General features: G+C 36.1%; 1 protein-coding gene across 1 annotated transcript in view; it reads right to left on the bottom strand.

The window, feature by feature from the left end:
* COL14A1 (collagen type XIV alpha 1 chain) overlaps nucleotides 1–21,445 on the bottom strand; it is a 122,425-nt gene that overhangs the window by 37,050 nt on the left and 63,930 nt on the right. Inside the window, exons 20-33 of the mRNA XM_061995897.1 lie at nucleotides 19,917–20,046; nucleotides 18,799–18,921; nucleotides 17,240–17,389; nucleotides 16,498–16,614; nucleotides 14,521–14,667; nucleotides 12,471–12,545; nucleotides 11,006–11,145; nucleotides 9,691–9,814; nucleotides 8,518–8,661; nucleotides 6,460–6,624; nucleotides 4,979–5,017; nucleotides 4,623–4,761; nucleotides 2,199–2,341; nucleotides 1,128–1,237 (exon numbers count right to left, since the gene is read on the bottom strand). Coding sequence (XP_061851881.1) covers nucleotides 1,128–1,237; nucleotides 2,199–2,341; nucleotides 4,623–4,761; nucleotides 4,979–5,017; nucleotides 6,460–6,624; nucleotides 8,518–8,661; nucleotides 9,691–9,814; nucleotides 11,006–11,145; nucleotides 12,471–12,545; nucleotides 14,521–14,667; nucleotides 16,498–16,614; nucleotides 17,240–17,389; nucleotides 18,799–18,921; nucleotides 19,917–20,046 — 1,746 coding nt within the window. The remainder of the gene's footprint in view (nucleotides 1–1,127; nucleotides 1,238–2,198; nucleotides 2,342–4,622; nucleotides 4,762–4,978; nucleotides 5,018–6,459; nucleotides 6,625–8,517; nucleotides 8,662–9,690; nucleotides 9,815–11,005; nucleotides 11,146–12,470; nucleotides 12,546–14,520; nucleotides 14,668–16,497; nucleotides 16,615–17,239; nucleotides 17,390–18,798; nucleotides 18,922–19,916; nucleotides 20,047–21,445) is intronic.

Raw genomic sequence — 21,445 nt, 5'->3', positions numbered from 1 at the left:
ACATCAAACAGTACAGAAAACCACAGCAAATCAACAAAGTCACTTTCTTCTGCCTTGACTCTGTTGTCCACCACTGATGCAGCAGACATTGCCAGCAAAGAAAACAATCCCAGACACAATTGTCTTATCATGAGCAAACTCACAGTTAAGTAAAGGAAAGAACAAATTTTGGAGAAGACCAGATGAGGAGCTTGTAGAAATGCAGTATGTTCTCTATACAAGTACATTATGCGGAGATTAGAACCCAGGGTGAAAGAATGCCACAAAGGAAACTGTTTCACTCTGAGCTCAGATAGAACTAAATAACTGAAAAGTTGCTATCAGTTTGGTCTCCTTTACCTTTCAAACACATGTATAACATGGATCTTCATTCAAAATGCACAAAAATTCTTAAGAGAAGAATTTTCTAAAACCTCAAACAGTCCTTCAAACACAACTTTAAGAGTCAGAATTAGATCCCAGCTTTGATCTACCTTCCTTTTCTCGCTACATTGATTAAAAAGGACATATCAAAAAGTCAAACATTGTAAATATTATCCCTTTTTTTATTTAGGAAAAACACAAACAGTGGGTAGAAAAGTGAAGAAAAAAACACACCTTTCACAACAAACATGTGCTACAATCCCAGCACTATCACATCTCCTTTTGGAAAGATTGTTACAAGGAGTCTAATTGCCAAGAGAAATTTGACGTGGCATTGCCTTTAAAATATGTTTAAAAATAACAACTTTGGTTGAAAGAAGGATTCTTTTTTTGTTGTTGTTGGGCTTTTTTTTTTTTTAATTTTGAGTGGCACTTCCAGTCAAACCTTAAAAGGCAAACTCAATGTATTTCTGATTTACTTTCGAAGGCAAGTGTTTTTAATCAACTCTAAAATACAGACAAAAAGCATGAGATTAAAACTGATCACATCAGCTTCTTAAAAAAACCCAAATTATTTGTTTAATGTTAATTCAATGCTGGAAAAAGACTTAATATAGTTTGGTAGATTATTCTGAATATGCAAAATACATTTCTTTTGGGAGCAGCTAGCCACAGGAAAGAACATTTCAAAACATGAAAAACTCTTAAATCTTTATTCAGAGTGCCTTTTTGTTTTGGTTTCTTTTCCTATTACCATTACTAACCTTATGAAAACTCCCATAAAATATCTTCCTTATTTCAGGACCTTCGAAAGTCACAGTTTGAAAATCTCCTTTGTAATCATAGTTAAAGAAAGTCAGAGTTTTACCACCATCTGTGAGAGAATAAAAATAAGGGCTCTGTGTTAGAGAATAGGCTTGATACATTATTTGAAAGAGTTCATTTTATGTTTAACAAGGATGACTAAATCTTAGTGAAACACGTTCCTAAGTGATACACTGAACCAGAAGGAAGAAGTTACATTAAGAGTAATGCTTTCCTGGTTTGACAGGAAGGATGAGTCAACAGCTCATGATGAAGTGTCAACAGCTCAGAATGAAATGTCTACTTCATTCATATCTACCAGATCCTACACTCCCACTAGGTCTCTGAGACACTTGGACAAGAAAAGGCTGGCATGGATCTTCAAGCTAGCTAAATGTGTAATTCCTATCTATTTCAAAGTGACATACCTAAAAAATAAAGCAGAGGAAGGATAAAAAGATAAGTACTGATACATCTCTTTTTAAATTGGCAGCTATAAAGAACAGTCATCATAGAATCTACATCTTTTTAGAAAGAATAAATGTGGAAATCTTCTAAATTACAGTTCCTGTTTTACAATGGTGGATGTCGAATCAAGTAAAATTAAAAGTCATCAAGAGTCTATGTCTCTAGCTCTAAGCCAGCTATCCACCAGACTGCATTGCCTCCACATTGACTGTATGGTCAGTACTACTGGAATACATCAAGATAGATCCTCCTACAACCAGATTCAGAGTAGTGGAAATTTTGAAAGCAAAGGATAGTTCCTTTACATCAATTTACATCTAGGAGAGTTCTTTGGATTTCAGTATCATTGCTTTCAGTTTAGAGCAGAAAATTTACTATAAACTCCAAATAAAATCCAGTTAAATTAACTTTTAAAAACATCCATTGGAGACTAGCACCTTCCAGGTTCAGGTAATTGTTCTGGCAGCAGATTAAAACACTAGCAATAATATAGCTAGACACATAATGAATTGTTCATACAGTTGAAGAAAAAAAAAATGACTGAGAAAATACAAAATACATACTATCTAAAATAACTCCAACCAGAGGTTCATATGCTTCATTTAAAATCTCCCAAAGAGCAAACGGTTCCTGAGGTGTGTCGGGTAGAATACGAAAGAGAAATGTAATGGTATAATCAGAAGGGAGACCTTCAGGATGCAAATACCTGTAAGAGAAACAATATCTTTTGTGAACTGAAACAAAGATTAACTCTGGTGATTTACTCATCAGATGTTCACTTAACTTTTTATTACTCTGTATATTTCCTTGGAAATCAAGACTGACAGGTAATATCAATAAGTGTGTGCAAAATCTACTCAACTTGATAACTACTGAAAAAATACTTATGAAGAAAAAAGAACTTATCTTTTTCCTTGAAATTTACAAAATTATCTTCAATTATATATTGGTTTTTTAAAATTCAAAGATCAAATCTGAGATCAGTTTGAAATAAGGATGAAAATAATTATATTAAAAGCTTTTAAAAAACAGTGTCCACTCACAAGACCTTTTCTATTGTCTGGTTTAACAGACAATTAAAGCAGAAGTTACTTGGAAGACCAATCTCAATTGACATATCCCTTCATCATTAAACAATCACTAATGGCTAGAAATTAGGAATGACAGAGGTTGTTATAGGAAGCTTTATAAATTATAGGGAATGTCTTTTATACATGGCAAAATCAACATGTCAGAAAGTGAAGTCAGATCACAATTACAGAAATACAATCTGCTCCATTACTTTTGCAGAATAGAGATATGTTACAAAATAGTGTTATTTTATTTCCTAAAATTTAATAGTTATTACTTCCAATTTAATTTAATCTTTTCTTGCCAAATCACAAAGTGAAAACAAACCCAAATAACTGTATTTTGAAAGTGTTAATTAGCTTGATTCCTTAAAAGCTTAGAAAAGGAATCTGAAAGAATTTTGAAAAAGTTATTTAGTTAACGTATTTTCCCCAAACATTATCCTTTCCTTTTAAAGTGTTTCTGGCCTATGTGAGATATAGATCTATGAATCATGCTGGCATATGTGACACAGTCAATATATTCTGCACAGTGGTCTGTTGATGATTGAACATGATGTTACATGATGTTACAGTGCACATATCATGTTGAGAAAAGAAAACAGGAACTCAACAGGCAGAACAAAGCCTCATGGCATGCCCATTGTACAAAGCATAAATGAAAGAAAGCACAATAAGCAAGCTGGGGGGAAACACAAGGTTGGAAATTTAGAACTCAAAAAGAAGAATAATATTATTGACATTTGGTGCACAAGTGAGGTGGCAAAATCAAATGTTATTAATCTGACATACCTGTAGATCATCAAGAGAAAGGTATTCTCTGAACCATGAAAGGAAGCCTAATCAAGCAGTAAGATTAGGCTGGGGTTGCAGTTAGAGATGAGCACAGAAATGCAGCAGATCCAATTAGAAAGAAGCAGAAAGGGAAAAAGAAATGAGAAACGCTAATCCCTAGAAATTCTAGATGATCTAGACTCAGGAGGAAACTAAACTCAGAGAATGTGGAAGAGCTCCAAGAAGTACAACTCCAACTGGGACACAACAGGATAATCACATAAAAATACTAAGATGACATCTAATATAAACTGAAAGTAATTTCCCATCGGTTTTTCTTTCTAATTTATCTCAGCTAAGGAATACTTTGTTACATCTTCCCGTGTTTAATTCAGCAGGGACACTGCTTTCCTGTGATGCCCCTTAATACAAAGTGGGAGATTGGACTGAGAGGAAGCAAACACAGCATATACAGTCTTTACAGAAGAAATGGAGTGTTTCCATCATTTCATCTTTGAGGAATGACTGTGAAAGTTCAATGGGAGGTTTCTTCATTGCCTCCACCATATCTTTTCCCAGGACACAGCCCTCACGACTGAGCAACGTCCTGCCTCACAGGAAGGTACCAGATGGTGATCAACAAGACTCATTTTAGCATAAAGAGATAATCTTTCTTTGCAATCAATGAACAGACATAGACTGAAATAAAATGACTGAGCATAGCTAAAGCAGGTTCTCATTCTGACTGCTGCCTCAAAGACACTCTGCACTCAACCAGACTTCAAAACACATTCCAGAGGCACCTTTCCCAACGTACTACATATACGCACTATATATTTGCCCAGAGATACACCTGCATAAAATTGCTATGTGCTAAACTGGCCCAAGTCATAAATTGGCTCACATGGGAAACTCAAAATAGCCAGTGGGCTTGTCTGCTTTTACCCACACCTTTTACTGTTGAATGAAATTGATTGAGGACTTGGGACACCAAAACAATCTTACTAGTCCTTAGCATAATGTAGATATACAGTAATGTCTCTACTATTCTACCATGAAAATATTGGTCCCTAAGATGAAAAATTGCCTTCACTGGACAATTATCTTCATGTGGTTTATGAATATTTCTATGTTTATACCTACTTGGTAGGCTGGGATACCAGAGCATCCTTGTGCAGTCTGTAACATGGGTAAACATTAAATGTACCAGGTTCCATTGAAACCCCTTCCACAGCTGAAAACTCCTTTTCAACCAAACCAAACATTTCCATCATTTTGAATCCTGGAAGGCATTGAAATATACATTCTGTTAATTTAAATTTATGCCACATTACAGGAACAACAAAAAAAAAGGACAAAGTCAGGTGCATCAAAGTTTCATATCACCATCTGTTTAACAGCTGTTAGCATAAAGAGAAATTTATTAACTAATATTGTGAACCAGGTAATGAAAATGATTCCATAAATTAGGAACAGAAATGAACACAAAAATACTGTACCTGCAAAATTGTTGCCATCTTTAACTACCAATGGGCAGGCTGGAAAAGAAGGAAAGATACATATTAATGATACAAGAGACATCCCACTGGGTCAGAACAATGATCCAGCCAGCCCAGCACTCTATCCCCAAGAACAGCAAAAGCAGATGCTGTTTAGGAACAGCATCCAAATCTGACCGTTTCTACTCCATCCCATTGATGCTCCTTGTGAGTGTTGCAGCAAAGACATGAAAGAGTATGTCCCTATGTGTCCCATGCATCCTTTTATGGACCTGATGTCTAAGAATTTGTGTAATCCTTCCATTAAGCTGCTTTCACAAGCTCTTATGGCAACACATTCACTGGCTGCTGCATAAAAATGTATGCCTTATACTGGGTTTTAACCAGGTGCTCTCTAGTTCTCTATGAGCTTCTCCAGCCTAACTGCTGCTCAAGCTCAAATACTTTAGCTGACATTCTTTGTACCTTTTCAGACTTCACAATAGCTTTCATGAGCAACAGAGACCTTCATTGCCTGCAGTCCTTAGGATGTGTGCACCTGTTTAAAATACCTTTAAATCTGTTTTATATTTTACTTCTGGCAGAGAAGAAAGCACACCAACCTTTCTCAGGAAAGGTGCCCTGGGAATCAACAAGTCTAGATGCAAATGTCAAATATGAAACCCCAGGATACTCATATATGGAGACCCCTTTCAGAATACAAGAACAAGTGACTAATAAATGCTACTGTTGAGTATTCTCAGCCTTCAAAGCTCTACCACTGAAAGTAGAGTTTGTGGATAAAATCAAAGAATTCATAGTACACAAGTAAGATATTTGTGTTCACCAGATATGACATCTCACAGTCGCATGGACAAGGACTCAATCACAAATGATTAATATCAGCTACACAGTACCTACTTCCTGGATTAAATATATAACAAAATATATTGAAGGTACACACTTAAAAGCATGTGAATTAGTCACATCTAACCATTAGGTTTTCTGCCAGAATGTCTTCCATTTTCATAAATGGCATTACCACAGATTTCAAAGGGTTTGGGCATGTTTTATGCTACAACTCTTCTACTTTCTCTGGCAACACTAACATTAATGATTAGCTCTCCATTAATAAATTAACCATGTGAATTGTGTGATAATAAATACAGCTAACTCTACTCTTAAAGATGGCTAAAGCACTCTAGAAAACAAAACATTTTTTTACTAAATCCTGAACCATTAACAATGGTTCAAATCTGAAATAAATTTTTGACAACCAATGTATGTATTCTGGATTTATACTAAACCACCATTAATTATCCTGATATCAAAACACCTTCATTTCCTTATTCTTTTATGGAAATAATATTAGTGTTATAATACCTGTACTAAATTACGTTTAACATCTCAAGAGTAACTTGTAAAAGAGAAACAACAGTTACAAAATTCCCAGTAGTTAGCACTTATTATTTTAGAAGCAAGTATAAGTCAAAATGGCTAACTTGCTGATGCCGTTTCACAGACAAAAGTGATCAGCTCATCTTCAATCTTTGTAAAGGCATCAAAGTCATCCACAAAGAAGACATGTCTCTCACTGGGCTTGCTGCCAATATTAACTAGCTCTGAATAGTCAGCATCAGCTACTCCAATAGCAAAAAAGCTGAAACCTGTAAAAGAAGAAAGAACACTCTTCATTCTTCAGTCATTCATTGGAAAAGGGAAACAGAACGTGAACACAACCGTATTTACACTGGCTCCTCTCCTGATTAAATACAATGTTGGAAAATTTATTTTTACCCTATAACAAGAAAAAACTCATGCAAGAAATCTAAAATAAAGGTAATCCTTTCTCTATGAGACATTTTTCTTGGCTATTCATGCTTAATCAGTTAATTAAAGTTAATGTTTCAGTGTTTTCTTGAAGACACAGAAGACTATTCAGTAGTTGAAAGTTCTAGCATATGTTTAAATGCTTTCCTAATTTAATGAAATATTGTAATGCACACAAAGATGAGAGTGTATCAAGTGTTTCATTAATACAAAGCACAGAACTTACTTTCCTCTAGGTCATTTACAGATTTTGTTCTATGCCATATATTAATCAGAGTTTTCAAGCCACTGCTGCCTCATGACTGAGCACTGAAATAAATTCATTCTCATTTCATCAGCTACTTAACTCCATGGGCTGGACCTGTTGTATATATTCTGCACAAATGGGTTTCAAAATTTCAGTCTGACTTCAAAGATTTAAATGAATTGGAAATTGTATCCTCTATGGCTGAGGAGCAGCAGAGTCACTAGAAGTTTTTTAGTGTTTTCTTTTCCACAGACGATAAAGAAAACACCTGCCTCCATCAGGCTGAATACTGTTAATGGACATATTGTCTTTGCATGGCTCAGTCTGATTTACTCCGGTCAAGCAGCATTTTCTTTAAGTTTGAATGAGGTTCAGGGTCATTTATCATCTTCCACACAGCTTTTATCGTAACAAAACTTTGAGTTATGTAACAATATCTTGACATCTCATCCAAGCCAAGCACCTCTTTGTGCCAGTCTCTGTCATAGACACTGGTCAGTACCTGCTCTGACGTATCTGCAGTCAGTCACTTCTCAAGATCATTGCCTCTAATGGTTAATTAGGCAACTGCAAGACTTACCTGACAGTTGAACCTATGTGTTTTTTTCTTAATTATCATAGAAATTGCTACTTAAAATGAGTTTTTGCTGTTATCATTACTATTTTGTGTTGTGATTTTATTTATGAAGGCACTGCACTAGTATTGCACCTAGTAATAATACAAGCAGGTAGTGAAGCTCAGTGATTGCACTGGGTTTCAGGAATCAGTAATATATATGCTGGTAACTTCATAGTTGCCACAGTCTAAAGACAAATAAAACAAACACTAATGCAATCTCTTCTAGACTTCCTCTCACTGAAAGGATGACATTGCTTTTACCCCATTCTTTCATTTTGTTCCACATGGCCCACTGTGCCCTTTGTGGTTTGACCCAAACCTTAGCATCAGACATTTCTACAAGTAACTAACTACAACATATGCTTAGACTCACAACACTGTGTGGTGTTTAATGCTTTCAAATCGTTAGGTTTAAAAAACTTCCTAAAGGTAATTAGTGCAACATGAGGCAGATCAAAACTAGTGCGAAAAAACATAGAAGAATTTTCAAAGGACATGACAGTCCAGTTTGTTTGTAACGAGACTACACTTCATGGATGACAGTCAGACTCCCAGAATCAGGTCTCCTAATCTCTTCATCATGGGAGTAATTCCATTGATTACTACATGATAGTGAGTTGGATTAGATGATCTCTAAAGGTTCCTTCCAACTCATACCATTCTGTTAATCTATGATTTTAGCAGTGCCAACAAAAAGTAATAGCATTAATCATGAAAAAAAACCCAGAATCTAACCCTATCCTACTGATATCCCGTTCCTTGGGAATGTCATCTGTTTTGAAACTTGAAAGTCTTCCTGGAGCAAAAATAATCCTCATCTCATGCCCACACTTACATAGTTATAATTAAAACTACTCATTTTACCATCTAGTTGCATTTCTCTGGAGACTTTGTTCACATCATCCTGTGATCGCCCATCAGTAATGACAACCAAAACCTTTGGAATGCCCCTTCTCATGCCTGCCTCTCCAGTAAACAAGACTTCTCTTGCATGTTTAATGGCTTTGCCTGAAACAGACAAAATTGACATCACATTTTCACTGTGACATAGGATCCAGTTCCTACTGGCTTCTCATATGTTAGACATTGATGAAAAAAAGAGAAATCTCTTGGATCTCAAGCAGTCTGTAAATTAATCCATTCTGTGTTTATTAAAATAGAAATTTAGAAAAGTTTAATTCTGACCCCAACCTTTGAAAATTTGATGGCTTCAGACATTTGTATTTCCAATGCAGAAGGTAAAGATCAATAGCATGGCATGATCATGTGTGGGAAAGGGTATTCAGTGCAGGTCAGAGGTAACAAAACCTTCCCATATTGGACTGTACAGTACAGTCCAGGCAACAAGTGAAAGTGCCTTTGTAGCAGCTTCTTGGTAAATGGAAAAGGTGTTATTTTGATACTACTGAGACTGGATGCAATGCAACAGCTCCAAGAAATTTTTGTGCAATCTGAGAATAATAAAACATATGTTTTCCAAATAAAACATATTTTAACCCTTTTATCATTCATATTTAATTTCTTCACATCAGATAACTATCTTAAGGGATTAATTACAATGTAACTATATCCAGTGAGCACATATCCTTCCCCAGCCCAGTCTTGAACTTACCACTGAGGCTTAACTGTCCTGAATTATAAGCAAACAGACTCTCCACTCTGCCCACTATTTTCTACATGCTCTGTAACTCCCTCCTATCTTCTCTCCCATCCCATTTTTACACTTGCAAAACTGATTTTATATTACTCCCCATTCCACAATCGTCAAAATCATTCACTTCTGCCTGGCTGCCTCTTTTCCTCCCTCAGCAATCCTCGACATCACTGCTGGTCAGAGGGGTTAATACTCAGCAGTAGGGGGTAGAAGGATGTGAACTGCAGATTGCAAAGACTTCTTAACTTCAAAGCCCAGCCTTTTACCTCCAGCGTGCAGCTACCATGTTCTTACTGGTTTTGCCCTGATAGATTAATCCACTTGCAAATAGGAAAGAAATACTGCAGGGAGAAAATCTGCATCATAATCATGACCTTTCTCACCTGTTTTTGTGTTTCCTCCTTTGTAGGATATTCTCTGAATAGCTTCAAGAAGAGTCTCTTTAGTTTTGTATGCATTCAATTTAAATTCTGTTCTGGGATCATCACTGAACTGAATTATTGCCACCTGTGCACACAGAAGATGTGTTCATTACTGAAGCATCACTCAGTGTATAAGCAAAAAGTGATTCAGCACTTTTAAAACAAGGACTTCTCCTTAAATTGAAACCACATTTTTTTTCCCCTTTAAACTTTATTTAGTGAAAGCTTCTTAATTTTACAGCCTTGGCAACCATCTAACACTTTCTGGTTTCATTTTGCAGCAAACAGGATAAGAAAAGTAATACCTATTTTGGCAGAAGCACTCTCGATCAAGCTCAAAAGCAAAATCCTAGTTACAGCTGCTCACACATGTACAGTTACTCATACACAGAACTGCAAGAACTTCATTCACCCTCCACAAATTAATAGCTTCACATAAGTTAGGCAGTAATACTGAAGCAAGTAATAGCAAGATGCAAGAATACATTCTGCCTCTCCCAAATGTCATGCTACATGAGTCCAGATCAATACTCTACACTAAACTCCTACAACTTGTAAAACATATATTGAACTTTGGATTCTATTAGTGGTTTCCCTGAAGGAGTTATTCCTATGCTTAAGTTTGTACATAAGTTTCTGTAGCCCCATGGACTATATTCTGGGAAAATAACTGTACAGTAACAAACAGTAAAACTGAGCATTCTTCAGGGTTTAGACAAGTTTAAAATAATTTTCAATGCTATCCCAAACTGTGTATTATATAGATAACACTCAAAATTGTAATATATTTGTAATTTTTTCTGGAACAGGTTCAAGCATCCCTCTAAACAAATACATAACTACAATAATCACTGTAAATACTATATTTTATTTCAAGCACTGTAGATTCTGTAGAGTCTGTCATTTTAAATTAATAAACCTTTAATTTTCCTTATCAATGTCACTTTCAGCTTATTTACAAACAGACAACACCACAGCAAGTACCAATACCAAAAATAATATTATACTATAACACAACTTAAATATCATTGGAATGATTTAGAGGAGACTGAAATGGTACTTCACCTTCATGCTAGCAAAATTCCTATAATGAATTTCATCATGCAATGTGCATAAAAGAAGATAGTGAAAAAAAAAAAGCTGTCCTACAGCACTTTATATCTTCAGAAGAACAGTGAAATGATGTGAAATACTTTTTGATTCATTTCACTTCTGTTGTTAATCTAAAACACTCTGTTTAATCCAGGTGCCCTCCATTTTTCTACATGTTGGTTACCTGTGTTCCATCAGGACCAATCTTATCCAAAGCTCCAACAGTGCTATAGAGAAAGCTGATTATTTTATTGAAATTGTCATCTCCAATACTCCATGACCCATCCACCAGGAATGCTAGGTCAGCTTTGGCTGCTTTGCACACTGAGAAAGAAAAGCAAGCATTTTGGAATTAGAGCAAAGCCTCGACTCCTCATGGAATCTCATAAATCACTTAAGAAATTGTAACTGTCAAGAAAAACTCTTCTTTAATGTTAGACAGTAATGAATGCTTTAGCGAACAGACCTGCTGGCATGGATTTTAGTGCAGGTGTAGAACCAGCTGAGCTCTGCAAGGGGTGAGTGGTCTGCATTGACAGATCATATCACAATTCAAGGCCATAATAGTTCTTTAAGATCTTGCTAACCATTTTTATTTTCATTTATGTTGCTAAGTAATGAATTTATACATATGAATTTATACAATCCCAGTCTGCTAGTTGACGTGTCTCAACTACAGAGCTTCCCAGTAGAAAACTAGGCTATCCAGAAAGTTACTCTAAGCTCTATAGTGCTTAATGCTCACCACTTTAACTGCCCTATTTAGTAGCAATGCATGTTTCCCCCTCTCATCTTATTTCAGCATGTTCTTAGGCAAAATGGCCTGCGGAGCTGTACACCTACTCACAGAAGTTGCGCACTCTTTCATGGGAGTTGAGAACCTTGAATGCTCTACAGAATCCAAGACTATTGCTTGGGGTCAGAATCAAATAGTATCAAAGTAAAGCTATGTTTTTCAACATATTCAATCTTAAAGAAAAAGGTTTATCTAATTCAGAGAATGAGGCATGAAGATATGTACCTGTCTCATTTTCTGTTAATCCCTGGGGTTAAAAAAAAAACCCAACATCTCCTATTATGTAGTTCTAAAACAAGGATTTTTTTAAATATACTTAGAGATTAAATTCTGAATTACTATACATCACTTTAGTCTACTGACTTCAAACTGATGGATTTGACTCTCACTCTCCACCAATAATGTGCCCCTCACAAAAATATTTATAATGCTCTGTACAGAACACTGCATGTTCTGATGCTAAGTAGAAGGAAGTCCATATTGGAAGAGAAATGAGACTGAACATGGCCAAAATTTTGCTCATTACCTAAAGCAGACTTATTTTTAAAAATCCTGTTGCTTTACAAGGTCAATTACCTTAAGATATCTGCTTCAGCTGCAAAATATGTATGAATTAAGAGTTCTAGAAAAAGAAAATCTTACACGTATTAACTCTCCTTTCTGCACATTTCCACAATACAATAATGATGTCAGATTTTTGGCTCATTAAACTTAAGCCAGCTGCCTTAGCAGTGTTGCTGTGGCAAATACTTTTTGAAATCTGATCTCCACAGGTCTAAAATAAGAGTCAGAAGCAGAATAACATTGCATCAACACCTTGAAGTTATTGCAAACCCATACATGCTGTACTCACCCTCTTTCGCAGGAGGGATTGTAGGTGGTGGAGGTGGTGTTGAAGGTGTTGTTGGTGGTTGAGTTGGAAATGGTACTGGAAAATGAAAGCAAAGAATTGTTTCGAATGCTTAAAAGCTCAATATAATTTCTCTATATTAAACACAGCATTTTCTGCTCATCTCATTTCTCTTCTGGCCACAACCAGTCCTTAGTCACAGAAAGCAGGCCTCTACTCAGCCTGGAAGGAAGATATTAGTCCTGTAGCCCAAAATACAAAGTGCAAGAGCAAGGCAGTGCCTGCATTCAGAGCAGATCATTGCCTATCCTGATCAAGATTTTCCTGAGTTTGGTGGAAGACCTTGTTAAGTTTCCAGATAGAAACATAGTTAGGACCACAATTCCATTGGACTGTGGCTTTGTTACCTGCAGCAACTTTTCCTAAGGTTACTACATAGACTTTCTGGAAACTGTCTCATCCTCCTCCTGAAAATAAGCTTTGGAATGACAGTCTCCCAGGAACCCAGCTGAATACATGAGCACTGATTGTCAGCTTTGTTGAATGAAAGTGTTCTATGTAGTGCCTTTCAATACAGTCCAGAGATAACATGCACATCAGTTGACTTCTATGACTGTATCTGAAGAAAAGCTTCTGCTTTCACTGAAGGGTGGTTTTTTGAATTTCTGTCAATGCAATTAGCATTCTTATGAAGCCACGGGTGACAGAATATCATTCCTTCAAATAAAACTATACTTGTTATTTGCCATAGTATATAAGTTCCATTTATAGACAACTGAGAGTGACATTTATATGACAACTTCAGAAAAGGCATCTGTATTTGGGAAGATAGCGCAAACAAGATTCATTACAAGCATCACAGCTACATCCAAGTTGACACTCACTGCAAATGAAGTGGGTTTTCTCATTGGTTCAACAAGAGAAAGGTCCAAGATTGAAACACCTGTAAGAAACCAGTGCCCAGGACCTCCATGACCACAGACAAACCAGGACCAGATCCATTTAAAAGAGTGTCACAGTTACAGTACAGTGATTTGAAAGGCTGCTCTCCAAGTACCAGAGTGGTACAGGTCACCCTGAAAACTGTTTTCTTTTGAAGCAATCTAGTAACTTATCTGCATCACAAACCATCTGTCCCAAATGGACATGTAGACCAAGGTGTGTTCTTCCTTATATCTAACTCCCTGAACTGCAAAGCACACAAAATGCATTCCTCCAAAAAGGAGGAGAAACTTGGCTTGTTCCTCACTGCTCTGAGAATGAGCCCTGGACAACTGAGAAGTGGAGTCATGACGCTGTGCAAGTTTTTCCCATGTGAAACCACAAGTGTGAGAGTAAAACTTGAGGAAAATTCTAAACATTATGTACCCTGAGAGAAGGGTAACAGCATTGTGGTATATAGTAATATAGTATAAGAAAGGTATAATAGATTTTGAAATTGGACGCTAGGAAAGAAAGGTGATATTAAGATATTCACTCTCTTCATTCTGAATTTTCTTTTGCAGGATTCTGAACTCATGAAAGCAAGATTTTGCCTTCAAGAAGAGTTGTGAGGGATTTTCTCCTTGTCTTGTGTTATTTAAAATCATAAGAAGAAGGTTGGTTTGCTTATTAAAACACATTAGTAGACTGGGTATCAAGGTCATATTTAACGGCAAATTACCCAGATATCGGTGAAATCTTACTAAATATCAAGAGCTGAAGGATACAAAACCTTCTCTATTTGCTTCATTTTTCTGAATCTGATTTTTCCCCCCAAAGCCACAGATTTTCAGATTATCTCCTAGTTAGATGTTTTATGATGAAAATTAAACCATCCTCCCTACTTCATCCTCAAGTCCTATACAGCTGATGAACATGTCTTCACAAGTAACACACAGCAGTGGTGGTAAGAATCCTGCACTTCTGTGGAAGAGTCACAGTGTAACTGAAAAAATTAAAAGCACAGCTAAAGTCAACTGTGAAGGAATAGCCCAATTGTCAGCAAAGGGCAAAGCATGAGAAGCAATCAAGCATCATCACTGCTGGCTGAACTCTAATCTGTTTTACTCACATGTTGTCTCCATGATGCTTACAGCAGGGCCCTCTATTTCCTGAAGCTCTGCATGAACACTGATTTTATACTCAGTTCCAGGCATTAGCTCAAAGAAACAATGTCTAGATGTCCCTCCACCAAGATTTACTTCTTGCTTTTTCCCATCTGGAATTACAAAAGGAACAATTAAAACATTTCTTTGCTGTTATATTGAATAATGTAATTTAGGTCTGAAATAAGAAGAGGGTAAGACAGCAGATGAGGGGCAAGTGGTTGATATAAATTAATAAAACTACATGCTGTCTTATTTCTGGACATTCCTTAATGTTAAGTAGGAGCTGAGGAATATGTCAGACATCTGCAGGAAAAAAAAAGATTAATTTCACTCCATGCAATGAAGTTAATAAAAATCACTAACACTGTCATCAATGGGCTTTGGATTTGGTCCTAAATTATCATGGTCTAATGAAGAATTGTTGCACTATGTAATTCTATAGCACCCTTTGTCTATGCCTCTGGTTCTCAGAGTCTGTAATGTGCTTAGCAGTTGCAAGTCAAAATGAACTAGATATTTTATTCCAACTTCCACTAGTAACCATTTAAATGTTGGTTGAGTAAGAGTATTTATGGGGTTCTGAAATTAATTCTGCTAGATTCTGAATTGGAAAACATGTTGACAATTGATAAAGCCCAGATTCTGGAAATAGTATAAGGCATATTTTAATAATAATAAGAAAACCTTCAGCACAATTCTTTATCTGTAGCATCGAGAAGATAAATACAAACACATGATCTCACATTTCACTAAGTATATGCAAAAAAAAAAAATGCCTAAGTCATCCACCATCAAGAAAAATACAACTGATAGTGTACCTTTAGTATAAAAATAATTGATAACTGCCTGAATGAGACATACATGAAACCTGACAATCAAAACTCTTCATGATAGATGACAATAATAAGCAATTACTCACAATTTAGCTCATTCTGCTCACATCTAGCCTCTTTTGGCTCAGTTAAAACAATTCTGGCAGTGCTATATAATGAAAGCAGAATGTTTGCTAGCTCACAGATGAGAAGGAAATCTGTGTGGTCTCGTGCCAGCCAAGATCTCTGCTTTCTGAACAGCTTATCTGTATTCCAGGCCTTCAAATAAACCATGTCGCTATCCATTTGCCATTCCACAGAAAGGGTATTATCTTTTTGCAATCAAATTGGTATTAATTTTCATGATACCTTTGATAGACACCATTAAATGTTATTAACTGAACTTCCTTGAGGTTATCCAAGCTTTTCAATTGTCACTGTTCAAAAGATCACTGATGTCTACTGGGGATAAGAGAGCTGGTCTGCACAAATAGTGACCTCTCCATAACCTCCCCTGGCTACACCTGAGAATTAATGAGGCAGAAGAGGCTGTAACTCATCTTCTACACAGTCAGTGCTAAAAGCATCAAGATGTCATGTGTTGCCATACAAAAGTATCTCACATTTATCCAGATGCGTAACATTAACAGAAGCTACAATTAACAAGTTTTATTAATCAATGGAATCAGAACAGACAAAACTGGACACTTCTGACTCTGAGCATGGCATAGAATCAATGAGAGCTTTCCCTACCTTTCTGTCCTTCTCTCATGTCCAGCCTACAGAGCTATCACTGATGGTTTATTTACAATCTCAGATGTATACATCTCATCCTTTATCCATCTTTTTCTGTTCATCACATTGATGAAAAACTCAGCTAATCACCTATTTTCTTCTGACAGATAAAACTCCTTCCCACAAAAAGGACAAGTTATTAATATCTGTTTGACATAAAAGGACAGGAATGATACATCTTCTTCTGAAGACTTCAATGTGTACATAGCTCTCTTCTGTCCATAGTTTCCAGCATTTCAGGAGCTAATCTACAGGTCCAGATTGTGTAAAATTTCTTAACTTCAACAATTAAATTCTCAGGGTTAGGATAAATGGAATGATTTAGTAACTTACCCACAAGAGATTCTATAACTACCCTGTATGCAGTAGCATGTCTGTGAAGCTGCCACTGAGCACAGAGACTAGTCATGCGGACTTGATAGGAATTCAGATTTGTCACACCCAGGTACACTGAAAATAAAACACCAAAAAAATTAGAGTTACACTTCTATTAAAAAGTACAAGAAAAAATTACAATTGGAATGAAACACTTGTGCCAATTCATTTTCAACAAATCATTGCAAAAGTTGCTTAAAAGAAGTAAAAGAGGACAAAACAGGAAAGTAAAAAAAAAGGTGAATCTTTAGACCACAAGTTTAGAACTTAAGTTAATTTAGTTAAGAATAAATATTAACACTGCTAAAAATTCAGTTACTACAACTAATTATAAAAATATCATTATAACAGCAATATTTCTGTCAAAAACAGAATTTAAAATTCCGCTTTAGATATATAAAGACTAAATCATATTATATATATGGAACTTGGTAAAAAAAAAGTAAAACAAATATTCCATTAAGAAGATTTATATCTACTACTAGACAAATATGTTTGGCTGACAAATAATAATATTTGCTTATGTCCAGCAGATTATTTTAAAACCATGGCTAAAAATAGACTTTCATTTCAGGAAAAAAAAATGCACACAACTGAGAAAGTCTCCCACATGAAAATTTACTCAAGAGAGCTGCACAAAGCCATAGTCATAGCAAAAAAAAAGCCTGTTGAGATGTGAACAGCATGAAATCATTCTTACAGGTTTTGGCTACGCCTGTTAGAGCATCACTGAAGCCTGTTGAGTATGAAGCAAATACTTTAACACTGTACTCCGTCCCACTGAAGAGATTTAGAATAAGAATGGTATTAATATCATCTCCCACAAAGGTCTCCAATGCAGGACCAGGAACTGTAAAAAATGAAATACATTAAAAAAAATCATTTGACCATTTATTGAATGGCAAGTAGTTGAAACAACTCTCAAGACACATCTGAAATTACATGTGCTCGTTAAACTTCTACTACGATTCTTTTGCCTTTTTTAAACATATACACAAAAGAAAGACACTTTGCTGAGTCCCTGCATGGACAGATGCCACACTTGGGAAATTCAGCAGTGGGATTCATTAGGGTAGGGCTTGACACTGGCATCTGTTAAGACTCTTTTGTTCTGCTTCAGAGACTTACTAGTGCCCTAAATAGGCAGCCAAAGATCTCCACAGTTTGATGGTGTGCCAGGACCAACAGGGGAGACAGCGGATGCCAGCCAGCAATACAGCCGTTAAGGGCTTCTCATACAACAGCATCATTTAACACGGTGCAAAAATTATAATGAAAATAGAAAACAATAAAACCTCCCCAAATCAGAACTGCAAACAGCTTCTTCATCAGCTCTTAAGATATTCTGGATAAAATTCAGAAACCAAGCAACAATATTGTCTTTGGATAGTATTTTAATCCCTTAATGGTCTCACGTTTGTGTTTCACTCTCATTAGAGGACTGTGTTCCTCCAAAGAAATTGGAAGGAGCTTAGGTGCCTTCTCTAGTTGTAATATGCAGGTGAGCAAAAGAGTGCAGCATGGACAAAATGGTCAACAAATAACATGTCAAATATTTGGGAGGTGCAGAGTGGTAGTAAAAGTCAAGGAAACTAAAAATTTGTTGTATTGTTAGGGGAAGGAAGTTGAAGGATAAAAACACAGAAGAGAGGGGCAGGAAAAAAGAAAAGGTAATCTCTGAAATAAATAGATTCATGATAAAATGATATAAAGAACAGACTGAAAGAGTTGGGTTTGACCTGTCTTAAGATTAGAAGTCTAAGGGGGAATCTTTCTGCTGCCCTCACCCATCCTTATGGGAGGGATAGAGATGACAGAGACAGAACGTCTTCTGAGGAAAATGGGAAGCTGGTAAGAGAAAACAGACAAAATTTGCAATATAGAAAATTTTGCTTAGATATTAGAAAAGGCAATTGTACAGTGAGGGTAGTCAAAACTGAAACAGATGATTAAGGAGGTTTTGAAATCTTCATCCTTGGAAATAGCACAAATTCGACTGGATGAGGTCCAGTGAAACTTGTTCCAAGCCGGCCCTGTTTTGATCAGGGAGTTGGATCAGATTATCTCCAGAGATCTTTTCCAAACTGCATCAATTTGTGACTATGAAACTTTCATTCAAAACCTGAGACACTTGATAGTATTGTCAAGGCTTAACTGCAACTGTTAAGATTTAAATGTGAAGTTCAGTAAAATATTATATCAAAACATTGTACAGTCAAAACCAAATAACAAAACAAAAAAATCAGTTTAAAAACTCACTGTTGATAGGTTTGTAGACAATTCTGTAACCCATTGTTGGTGATGGAGGGGCATTCCAACTGATACGTAACCTATTGTACCATTCATCTGACACACGTAAATTTCTAGGAGCAGACAGAGGTACTAAAAGGAAACCAAAATGAGGTTTTACAGGTTTATCTCATCCAAGCACATGCATAAAACTCAAGATATGCACATGAAAACAGTGCAATACCCAGTACTTTTAGATTTACAGGTAAAATTACCAGGATGAAAAGGTTTTAATCAAATCCGTCTTCAATGTTACAACAGTGGACTCATGTTGAGATATTTAACAAAGTGATACCAAGTTATAAATACAAACTTTTTTTCAACAAACAATGAATTTTCAAATTAATTCACAACTTTGTCCCTACATTTATGAACAAAACACAGTTCAGAGATAATTATCTTTTATTTATCTAGTTTCTTTCAATCCATGTGCACTGAAGTTTTTAACGTATAATTCATGCTCTTGTGAACACTTCATGCTTTCAAATGGAATCAAAAGAATGATTTACATGTGATTTAAGTGCAAGCATGAATAACACTTCCATTTAGACAGAAATTATGTAAATAAAGAGAATAATTCAATAAAATTATACTATCAAGACTAGCAGTGCACAATGAGATAATTTTTTACCAATATACAGTAGAGAGGGAACTTAAGCTACAGCTGAATAATCCTTTGGTATTTGGTCAGAGCTCTAGAGATAATGCAACCACTTTCATAAAAAATTCAGCAATATCTTTAATGACCTTTAGGAGGTAATGACTTCACACAAAAGAACATCTAACAGTACAATGCCTGGTTTGATACTATCCCAGCAGGCAATGTTTACTTTATTTTCTGCATTAGTTGGCTTTCCCTTGGTGGGGTATCCATCAAGGACTTACCAGCTTTATTACTCAACATGTTTCTGCAAACTCACAGTATTTGAATAAAATTTGTCAATTAGAAGCAAACCCTTGTTTATAAATCAATGAACTGAGATTAATGTAAAGCTCAAGTAATTTAAGTTCACATTTATACTAATAAAATAAGCCCATATTTATACTAAAATATATAACATAAAGACAAGTAGGGAGTTTGTACTTACGAGTTTTGCCAGGAGCCGAGACACTGACTCCTTCCCCATCAGAATAGATGGGAGTGATGGTAACTTTGTATTCTGTATCGGAGAGCAGAGGTTGAAGCAGAAGACTGTTTTGTCTCCCAGGCACCATTACCTGCGTGGTCAGAAAACCAGTAACAATCAAGCTTACTTAGGAACAAGCCTTTTTATATCATACACAGAATCGTAGAATGGTAGGGTTGGAACGGACCTTTAGAGATCACCTAGTCCAACCCCCCTGCAGAAGCAGTTTCACCTAGATCAGGTTGCATAGCTACTATTGCTGTATAGCTTGCATTTTAAAATATTTCTGATGCTCTATGGTAAAGTGAAATACTTAAATTATCCACTCTTTTAATGCATCTACTGGTTATACCTGAGAAAAATAAAAAGGAGAAAGCGCCTAGAGGAAAACATGTTTTTATATTAAATCCAAAAGCCACTACAGCTCCATAACAATGCACCTATGGATTGCTAGCACTTGAAAAATTTTACTGTACAGACAAAATAAATCATTTTACTGCATTTGCACTTGACATGAATATGATTGTCCAAAGCCATAACCATCAGTACAGTCTGGTTATTATGCTCTTTGGAGACAGAAAACTCTCCATTCTTGAGAGCATGGAAAATTAATTTAGGAGATCGGGAAACATGAAATGAGCAAGTAAGACAAAAACATGTTTGTCCCATCTGCATCTAGTCTAGGGACAAGGAAATGAAGGTAGCTATTTAGGAGAGGAAGCCGGACTATATCCCACACATAGCAGAGGACCTCTAACTGCCAAGAAGCATGAAACATCTGTATCAGAAGTCCAACCAGGCAAACCTGGTAGAAGCAGAGAAGCAGTTGTAGATATCTCTGCCCAGTTTTTGGTGTGCAACAGCAAATGTTTCAATCTGATGAACTAAGTACTCTTTCTTGTAGTATGGGACAAGTTTTCCCCATAAGCAGCTATTTCTGAAACTCTTCAACAGATTTTTATCAAATTAATTAATCCAATCAATAGATTATTTTAGTTAGAAAATCAAAAAGTATTATGACAGTAATGGTGGCAGAGGTGCCTAAGGAAAGCCTTACAGTCTTTGAACTTGTCAGTAAAATTTCAGTATCAGAGCAGCTCCAAAGCATGAAGGGGAGTCACTTAGCACGTGGAATGGACATGGTGAAACCCAAGGTGCAATCTCATATTTTGGACCTTCTCTGGCCCATGCCCATTGTGTGAATCCATCACCTGAACCACCAGCAACCAGAAATATTTGGCAAAAAGTTGAGATACCTATAAGTCCTCTAAAACTCAAGAAGAATAAGTAGAAATTGACCCTGAAAGTGTTGTGTTGTTTCAAACAAGACTGCATGTGATGATGGCTAAAGTGTACATTCATCAGTTTTAATGCTCCAAGGTGCATTTGCACTACTCCTAATTTTGGCAAGTGATACACAGATAGAAATTAACTTAGTACACACAGGTATTGAGGCTTGCCAAGAAAGAACTTCATTCATTGATCAAAAC

Source organism: Colius striatus, chromosome 4, assembly GCF_028858725.1.
Source record: "Colius striatus isolate bColStr4 chromosome 4, bColStr4.1.hap1, whole genome shotgun sequence".
Classification (NCBI taxonomy): Eukaryota; Metazoa; Chordata; class Aves; order Coliiformes; family Coliidae; genus Colius; species Colius striatus.
This window is presented reverse-complemented; position numbering and strand designations above follow the sequence as displayed.